Source organism: Sinocyclocheilus anshuiensis, unplaced genomic scaffold (genome assembly GCF_001515605.1).
Source record: "Sinocyclocheilus anshuiensis isolate Anshui unplaced genomic scaffold, SAMN03320099.WGS_v1.1 scaffold914, whole genome shotgun sequence".
NCBI lineage: Eukaryota > Metazoa > Chordata > Actinopteri > Cypriniformes > Cyprinidae > Sinocyclocheilus > Sinocyclocheilus anshuiensis.
The window spans coordinates 3,766,974-3,777,241 of NW_015539870.1; the positions used below are offsets into that span (position 1 = coordinate 3,766,974).

General features: G+C 35.9%; 1 protein-coding gene across 1 annotated transcript in view; it reads right to left on the reverse strand.

The window, feature by feature from the left end:
• Positions 1-10,268, reverse strand: part of LOC107685143 (integrin alpha-1-like) — a 57,195-nt gene that overhangs the window by 3,035 nt on the left and 43,892 nt on the right. The window contains exons 18-28 of the mRNA XM_016481657.1: positions 8,681-8,791; positions 3,401-3,477; positions 2,909-3,035; positions 2,670-2,750; positions 2,497-2,573; positions 1,868-1,957; positions 1,465-1,573; positions 1,062-1,175; positions 869-973; positions 666-776; positions 481-576 (exon numbers count right to left, since the gene is read on the reverse strand). Of these exons, the coding sequence (XP_016337143.1) occupies positions 481-576; positions 666-776; positions 869-973; positions 1,062-1,175; positions 1,465-1,573; positions 1,868-1,957; positions 2,497-2,573; positions 2,670-2,750; positions 2,909-3,035; positions 3,401-3,477; positions 8,681-8,791 (1,098 nt within the window). The remainder of the gene's footprint in view (positions 1-480; positions 577-665; positions 777-868; positions 974-1,061; positions 1,176-1,464; positions 1,574-1,867; positions 1,958-2,496; positions 2,574-2,669; positions 2,751-2,908; positions 3,036-3,400; positions 3,478-8,680; positions 8,792-10,268) is intronic.

Genomic DNA, 10,268 nt, shown 5'->3' on the forward strand with positions numbered 1-10,268 from the left:
TGAGTTTCTATATATTACTCATTTTGTTTACTTTCTACTTTAGTTCTTTTTTAACTTGTGTATATTTAGACTTGTGTATCAGTTCAGTGTTTGTTCGTTCTCATCACTTTATGGTTTGGTTTGTGACAGTTCAGTTCTAACATCACTACCTTCCTCCTGTTTTCCCTGCTTGTTGCCTACAGCTCAGAATAATCAAGGGTTACCCATCAATAGTAAAAGGTTTGTTAGTGTAGTCATGACGTAATTTTAGGGTGATTCCAGATGGATTATTCACAGAACATTTACAGGTCAGGTAACTGGCTGGTACTAGGGACATTTTATGTGTGAAATTAAAAATCACTTACAGCACTTTTACAGTACATATAGACTCAACCTGATGCAAGTTTTAATCTTAATGGTCAATGAAGTTAATTTAAGGCTATCTGAGATGCTGCTCATGTTGATATTAGTGCAGAATCCAGGGCTGGCTCGTTTTCATACCTCTCTGATCTTGACGTTATCATTTAAAACAAACAGGTCCGGGTTCTTGCTCTCCAGCTTGGCGTCGACAGCCATGTGAATGTTGGAAAATTCTCCCTATAGATGAATTATTACTATTACTACAGCATACCGACAGATGACATGCAGCAGAACTGTGAAAGTAAATGAGAAGATGAAGGGTGTACTTTGATGAAGGTGGGTCGCCACACTCTGAAAGAGGTGTTGATCTGCTTGAAGTCTCCAGGTGGGATGAAGCAGCTAAATGACACGCAGGGATTTCCTTCTTCTTTGCAACTCTGAAAGAGAGAAAGAAAAACAAGATAAGATACACACTTATCATCAGATATGCATTTCACATTCACTCAAGAGAAAAGCAATGCTTACTCACCAAAAGATATACACTCAAGGTCTCTTTTTTAGGATTCACTGTATAAGGCTTGTCAGGCTTGATGCCTAAAGGGTTAATCAGTCTACTGGCATCACAGCTGATGTCCTATAAGAATGAAATGAGGCACTTGAGATATTTTTGAGCCAGTCACGTACTGTAGTCTGTGCCACAAATGAGGAATCGAAGCACCTACCGCTGTGTGGGTGAGATCTGTCAAGTACAGCAGAAAGTTTTTGACAGATGTTTGATATGGGAACATTATCTTGAGCAGCAGTGGAGGACTTGGCATTTCAGGATCTCTCTCAAGCTGTTGAATGCAAAGGGAAATCAATCAGAAATGGATCAATAGAGCATTCACATACAAACCAGTTTAAATTAATCTGGATCATAACCACACCCAATGACAATCTGACACTGGCATCGGGCTCCATTTGACTCCAAGATGACTCCTCGGCCACGCAGTATCTTAGTTTAGCCATTTTTACCATTTTGACTACTGTGACACAGACATAGTTCTCCTTTAAAGTTCCTCATTTTGTTCACATGATGCCCTGAAAGAAGTGATTCAAACTCCAGGTTGACGTTTTGAGTCTTACCGTGTAGCGGATTTTCACCTCGTCCCCGATCACACTAGTGTGGTTAAAAACACTGGGTATCGTCTCCTTCTCTTTAAATATGATGTGGTCCTCCTTCATATACTTGTTTCTAGAATAAAACATGTATTGATACTCTGACCAGTACTCCTGGTGTATGTATAATTTGAACATAATATGATATTTTATTAAATTTCACTATACAAATGGTGCCAATTACTTTATATTTGTTAAATCTAGAGTCAGTTTTAGATATATTACAGAATGAAATGGCTATAATGTCAAATACAGTAAAACAAACTGAATAAATCTCATCCGTAAATGCATTAACTTTTACTTCTTGGTTCAGTTCTTCTCAGTTGCTTGTTTTGGCAAAGCTGATTGGTTGGTTTAAAAAGCCACTTACGCACTGAATCTCAGGTTGGCTTCGTGCTTCACAGGGATGACGATGCTCACAAAGTTGTCTTTCAATGCTGAATCTGACTCCTCACTATCACTGCAGTCAAAATTTTAATTATTCATCAAAATACTGTACCCCTATTCTATGGATGCTTGTTTCCGCCACTGACTGAAAATAAAAAAGGTAATTGCAATTGTAACTTTTTTTCCCCACAATTGTGAGTTTACATCTCGCAAATCAATTCTCACAATTCAGAATTGCATGATATAAATTCTCACTTTTTTCTCAGAAAAAACTCCTAAATAGCGAGTTATAAAGTCAGAATTGAGTGATATGAAGTTGCAATTGTAAGAAAATAGTCTTTTTTTCCTCTGAATTGGACTTTAAACTTTAAATTGCGAGTTTATCTTGTGATTCCGACTTTATTTCTCGCAATTATTTATTTCATGCAATTCTGAGAAAACAAAAAACAGAATTGCAAGAAGTAAACTCATAATTGCGAGAAAAAGTCCGTACCTTTTAAAAAGTCATTACCATTTTTTTTTTATTTAGGGGCAGAAACCATTCTTTATTTAATCGAGTCAAACAGTATAAAGTGGATTTAATTAGTAAGTAGTCATGGACATAATTCTTACGTGGTTGCAGTAACATTTATCACAATGTCCTTACGAATATGAGAGGGATTGGGCTCAAACTGGATTTTGAAGCTTTCCTGTTGGATAGACATGATATGAGTGTAAACAGAATGAGATATAATAATGCACATTATTTTAATTATGTTAATTTAGCAGCAAGAGGCAAGTCTCACCTTTTTATCGGTTTTAAGGAAAGGATATCCAACTGCACATATTATTCTGGTATGATTCGTTTCACAGTCCTTATCTTTGGGCTGCAAAAAAGTGACAACAGATATTAACTGTTTTTGACAACATAAATGTTTTTTTTTAATTGTAAATATATTTGTACATATATTTAAATGACTTCAACTTTCACTGATTTGTTCCATCTAAAATTTTTTATTGCCACATTACAGATGACAAAGCCTACCTCAACTTTTACATAGTTGAGATTTTCTGTGTGGCTCAGCGTAACCTTGGTATTGTAAGCATTGTCTCCGCTGTTGTGGATGTCGATGGTGACATAAAACTTCTCCTGGTTGCTTTTTATAAGAAGACTATAGAAATACAGAAATAAGAGATAGACAAATTCAGTTTGCATCTAGTGCTCTAGTTCGCTTCTGTTATCTTGTTTTAATGTCTTTCAGACAAATCTGAGGCTGATGATTTTGACAGAACAACTTGTGCTGAACCTAACAGGGAATATTTATCCTCTCAAAAGTCAACAGAAGGGGGCAGCAGACAACAGGAAAGGACAAAAATACATGGGAATAAACAAGGAATCATTTACCATATGAATCATACAGCCACTAAGACATGTCATAATTGTCATTTTACATATACTGTATAATGTCAAATAAAGAAGCAGAAAGAAAAAATAGGATGATTTAACTGATCTCATATTAAAAGCTACTAATAATACCTTGAGATGTTTGCAGTGGCTTTAAGGTGTAGATTAGCAACACACTTGTCGTCATTCCCGCAGTCCACTAATGCAATCTACATCAAAGAAAATACATAAAAATGTAAGAAAGGAAGATTTATTCTGACATATTCTTGAATAGTCGTAAAAACAAACTTCAAAAGCATCTTCATCCCTTTAAGCTTGCCAAACATTGTTTGCCAAAAAATGTTGGTCTGAAACATTTTCCTGCCTGCTGTACAGTATCAGATTTTGCTTTACACCCTTTCCCAACAATGTCATTTAATTGCAACAAGCATTTAGCCAAAGGTTTCCCACAGATATTTGTGTCAGGATTTGTTTTTATTCTTGATTGCTTTTACTGAGGAGAACACAAGAACAACAGAACTTCAGGGAGTAGCAAGGCAAACACTACTACTCAGTGTTGTCTCCAGGAAAATGCGCTCTTCCTCTTGATAACCTTATCTTGTGAGTTTGCAAAGCTGTCTGCTTGGGTATGTGTGTGTGTGTGTGTGTGTGTGTGTCTGTGTGTGAACCCACTGAGTTATATAAGAAATATCCAGTTCTGGATGGACTTGGAGTAAAAACAGGACTCATTCCAGCCTATCACATCCCGAAGCACAATAATCCCCTACTTTATGTAGCACTTATTTTTTCCCCTTTGAAAAAAAGATATCTATGAAGAATTTCAGTCAGGTTTCAGGCCCCATCATAGCACAGAAACTGCACTTGTTAAAGTTACAAATGTCTTGCTTCTTGCATCAGACCAAGGCTGCATCTCATTACTAGTTTACTTGATCTTAGTGCTGCATTTGACACTATAGATCATGACATACTCATAGAGTGTGTACCTCATACAGTGCAGGCTTTAAGATGGTTTAGATCCTACCTGTACGACTGTTATCACTTTGTTTATTTAAACAGGGAATCATCTCAATTATCACCAGTAAAGTATGGAGTGCCGCAAGGATCTGTCTTAGGCCCTCTGCTATTTTCAATATGCAAGTAGCCCCTTTGGTAATATTATTAGAAAACACAGGATTAGTTTCCATTGTTATGCGGGTGATACTCAACTATATATTTCAACAAGACCAGATGAAACTTCTAAATTATCTAAGCTAACAGTGTGTTAAAAATTTAAAAGATTGGATGACCAGTAATTTTCTCCTATTAAATTCGGATAAGACAGAGGTATTAGTTATTGGACCAAAAAACAGTACACAGAATCTCTTAGATTACAATTTGCAACTAGACGGATGTACTGTTACTTCCTCTACAGTCAAAAATGTGGGTGTTATACTAGACAGCAACTTATCTTTTGAAAATCATATTTCACATGTTACAAAAACAGCATTCGTCCATCTTAGAAACATTGCCAAGCTAAAAAACGTTACCCGTTTCTGATGCAGAAAAGCTAGTTCATGCATTCATGACCTCTAGACTGAATGCACTGCTAGCTGGTTGTCCTGCATCTTCAATAAACAAGCTACAGGTAGTCCAAAATGCAGCTGCTAGAGTCCTTACCAGGTCAAGAAAATATGATCATATTACCCCAATTTTACAGTCTCTGCACTGGCTACCTATTAAGTTCCGTATCAGTTACAAAATATTACTACTTATAAGGTCTAAAAGGTTTAGCCCCTGCATACCTAACTAGCCTTCTATCACGCTACAATCCATCACGCTCCCTAAGGTCGCAAAACTCGGGACTCTTGGTACTACCTAGGATAGCAAAGTCCACTAAAGGAGGTAGAGCTTTTTCGCATTTGGCTCCTAAACTCTGGAATAACCTTCCTGATAATGTTCAGGGTTCAGACAAACTCTCTCTGTTTAAATCTAGATTAAAGACACGTATCTTTAGCCAAGCATTTACATAATGTAACTCATAATCTCGTACTCCAGTTATATCTGATGAAATGCACATTATCATTCTTTGCTTGGTTTGAACACATCATCATTTTTTGCTTGGTTTGAACAGCAGCTACGCTAATCTTTCTCTATTTGCTTCTCTGTTTCTAGATAACTAGGAATTACACAAGCTTCAGTCTGGATCCAACCCTTACAATCTGAGGTGACTGAACACCTGAGAAGAGATGATGCCAACCTCTCAGAGGACCTCAGATGACGCCAATCCTGAACCAACATACAAAACTACCACATTTTTCTGTAAGTTTGATTGCAACATATAATCATTGCTGTTAATAGCGTTTACCGTTTGTTTGAATGTCATTAACTAAATGCATGATTTTTACTGTACATTTCTGCCATATGGACATCAACTTGAGATAATCTACTATCTGATAATCTACTCCTAAATAAAATGTAGAAACTTTTCTGTGAAGCTGCTTTGCAACGATTTGTGTCATGAAAAGTGCTATACAAAATAAACATGAATGGAATTTAATTATTTCTATAGTGCTCAGTCCAATACAGATTGTTTCAAAACAGCTTTACAGTGAAAAACAAGAATGTAATGATTCGATGATGCAATTCAATTCTGCTGTAAAGCACCTCTAAAAAGACAAGGATAAACAGTCACTGTTCAGTTGAAATCAGCTCATTACTGATTCATTCAGTTCAATAACTGTGTAAAGTCAATAAATGTGTAAAGTCCATCCATGCATATAATACAAATATTGCCTGCTGTATTGTAAATTCAGGGGTTTGTAAACTAGTTACACTAGGGGGGCAAGGGGATTCAATGGGCTCTGGAAAAAAAATTGTACTAAATATATTTTTTGAAGCTGTCACACTATTTTTTTTTTATTAAATATTTAACAGTTTTTTATTTATATTTGAATTCACAGAACTGGTTTCTGCTTTCTAAAAACAGGTAAGAATTCATGAGGTTAATAATGATTTAGTTTTATTTAGCACTATATTTTTGAGTATTTCTATATTCATCTGACATATTATTATTTATTTTAAAAGTTGGTTAATTTGTAAAGAACGTAATAATATCATGCTTGACATTTTGGAAATATTCTGTTAAAAAATGGAGTAATTCTATATTCAACTCAAATGTTATTATAAATTTGATATACATTATTTAATTTTAAACAACCTGTGTTTATAATATCATGTTTGTCATTTTTTTTATATTGTGTGGAAAGTATTTGAGTATGTTATTATAAATTTACATTTTTTTAATTTAATTTGAAAACAACATGTTGTCTTTTTAATATCATGCTCGACATTTTTTTTTATATTTTGTGATGAGTATGAGTATTTATATATTATCTCATGTTATTATACATTACAAATAATATTATAATAATATAATAGCATATATTTATGTATATATAAAATTATACATTACAAAATACATTTAAAAAATCTACAGGACCTAATGTACAAGTAATCAAATCTCACAATGAAATTGTTCAGATTGGTTCAAATTTGAATAATTATACTACACCTTTCATGAGCAAAAAAGTGAGCATGTCATTTCATGTTTATGTTTCAAAAAAATTTATTATAATAAATTAAAAAAATACATTTGGCCAACTAGTCAGAATCAGAATCAGAATCAGAATGAGCTTTATTGCCAGGTATGTTTACACATATGAGGAATTTGTTTTCGTGACAGAAGCTTCCACAGTGTAACAGAATGACAGTGACAGAACAAAAAACACAGATAATAAAAAAATAAAATAAAATAAATAGAACAAGTAAAATAAGGAATAAAAAATATGTACAGGTATATAACAATAGACAGTTGTATGTACAGGTATATTATGTGCAAATTGAAATGTAGACTGAGTATGTGTGTTAGATAAATAAGTGTATGAGTGAATAAATAGTGTGTGTTCCACAGTTATTGTCAAGTGTTCATGAGATGGATGGCCTGAGGGAAGAAACTGTTCCTGTGTCTGGCCGTTCTGGAGCTCAGAGCTCTGTAGCGTCGACCAGATGCAACAGTTCAAAGAGGGAGTGTGCTGGATGTGAGGGGTCCATAGTGATTTTGCTAGCCCTTTTGCTCACTCTGGATGAGTACAGTTCTTGGAGAGAAGGAAGGGTTGTACCAATGAATCGCTCAGCAGTCTGGACTACTCTCTGTAGTCTTCTGAGGTCAGATTTGGTAGCTGAGCTGAACCAGACAGTTTATAGAAGTGCAGAGGACAGATTCAATGATGGCGGAGTAGAACTGTTTCAGCAGCTCCTGTGACAGGTTGAACTTCGAAGGAAGTACAATCTCTGCTGGGCCTTTTTAACAATAGAGTCTATGTGAGTGTCCCACTTCAGGTCCTGAGAGATTGTGGTGCCCAGGAACCTGAATGACTCCACTGCAGTCACAGTGCTGTCCATGATGGTGAGTGGGGGGAGTGCAGGGAGGTTTCTCCTGAAGTCCACGGTCATCTCCACAGTCGGAGGTGGGCACGGAGAGCTGAGATAGTTTGGGCAGGAGGAGGTTTGGGATGATAGTGTTAAAGGCCGAGCTGAAGTCCACGAACAGGATCCTCACATAAGTCCCTGGTCTGTCTAGATGTTGCAGAACATAATGCAGTCCCATGTTTACTGCATCGTCCACAGACCTGTTTGCTCTGTAGGCAAACTGAAGAGGATCCAGCAAGGGTCCAGTGATGTCCTTCAGGTGGGCCAGCACCAGTTTTTCAAAAGACTTCATGACCACAGACGTTAGAGCCACAGGCCTGTAGTCATTAAGTCCAGTAATTTTGGATTTCTTTGGGACGGGGATGATGGTGGAGCGTTTGAAGCATGAAGGGAATTCGCACAGCTCCAGTGATCTGTTGAATATCTGTGTGAAGATGGGGGCCAGCTGGTCAGCACAGGATTTCAGACAGGCTGGTGTAACACAGTCTGGGCCTGGTGCTTTTTTCCTTTTCTGCTTCCGGAAGACCTGGCGCACCTCTTCTTCGCTGATCTGAAGTGCAGGTGTGGGGGAGAGGAGGGTTGCAGGAGGTGTGAATGGTTGTGTGGAGAGGTGTTCAGGGCGGGTGTGGGGTGTTTTTTCAAACCTGCAGTCGACTGGCCCATTGGGAAAAGTCTCGACATTTCTTATGCCAGTCCATCCCTGTTTCAGCTAAATAATCTCAACATAACGGCGTGTGAGAGAGCAGTTCAACATGGAGAAAGTCTCCGAGCGCTTGTAAAATTAGAGAGACTTCATTAGCCTAACTTACAGCTGCCACCCACATTCACTCCTTCTTTAATGAGTGTTATTACTGCAGCAGCCAGTGCAGCGGTTACTGGAGCAGTGAACGTTACACTCTATGACCTACTCTGGCTCTGATAGAAGAAGAGAGAAAGAGATCTTACAGTCTTGTTGAGTGACGTCGGTAATTCCCCATCTAGGACTGGACCCGAGTCTTCATCCGCTAAACCGAATTCCAACGTGACCATAATGGGGTCTCTGAAATCCAGTTTATCCTGTGGGGGATAATAAAGGATGTTGCAAATTCTTTCAGCTTAACGTCTGTCTAGCAACTCATAAACAGACTGAAAAGCTACAGAAATGGTATTAGATTCATTCTGTCGCTAACCGCCTCTATTATCAGCTATATATTATTGGCTTGTATGATCGAAGTCATATTCTCATATTGATCGTGCAGTTTTGCAGCCGTCCATCATTGACACAAGGGGGTGTCCCTTCTTTCAGCATGTTCAGTTTGCTCACGGACAGCATACTTCCTCTAGATCTCCGAGGGCAAGCATGCAGTGAAGCAGGACGTGCTGCAGTCTCTCAATGGAGGCTGGGCTGATTTTACTGGCCTCTGGCCTTTGATCAGAGAACCTCTGGCTTTTATTAAACTCAAGTCCTCTGGTTTCAAACGCTTAGTTCTATGCTCTTTATCTACTGAGAGATGTTAAACGTAACATAATCTAGATCAGCTGCAAGAAAGATAGACAGTTAATGGTTTCGGAGAAGAGGAGGGACTGGTTTTCTAAGAAGCCCGTCTGGAGAGAGTGCACAGTCTCCATTACAAGCTACCACTGTACATTTATAGATTTGGCAGACGCTTTTATCCAAAGCAACATATATTACGTGCACTAACAGATTTTTAAATATTTAACTTGATCCTAATCACTATGTTCAGAAAGTTTATATATATATATATATATATATATATTAAGGTCAATTGGATGAATGATAAAGGTTTGCAAATAAACTTTTAAAAATATATTTAAAAAAAAAAAAATAAAATAAAAAAGTTTTTTTTACAGATTTGATTAATTCATAAATATTGTATTTTGGGGGGTTGTACCACATGACATTTTTAACCTTGCCTTGTCATAAAAGGTCAAATCATCTGATACTTATTGACCTGTGATATAATTTACCATTTAGTTTTTTCCCTGCATATTTCTACATGTTAATAGCACCACACATCAAAGTTTTTCAAACTAATATTTAAACAAAACTGCTTCAAGAAACAATAATAATAAAATATTATGCCAAACTACTTAACCATTCATTATTTGAAATAAAACAAACATTAAATGAAACAAAATTAAATATAAAAATGAATTAAATATTAAAAACTTATTTTATTTCAGCTAGATGCCAAGACAACATTTTCAGTTAGTTTAAATTGAATGAATAATATAAAAACTAAAATTTTAATATAATTATATTATAAATTTAAATAAATATTATAAATGAAAACAAAAAACTAAAACTATACAAACATTTAAAAAAAAATAATAAAAATGCTAAAACTTAAATTAAAGTGAAAACAGGAAATATAAAATGAAAGTCTAATTCAAAATATTTCCAAAAACTTTAAAAAAAATTTTTTTTTTTTTTTTTTGTTGTCAGTGATACCAAAATAACACTGGTTACTGAAACTTCTGGAATTTTCATTCTGGATTAATTAATATAATAATAATAATAATAATATATGAC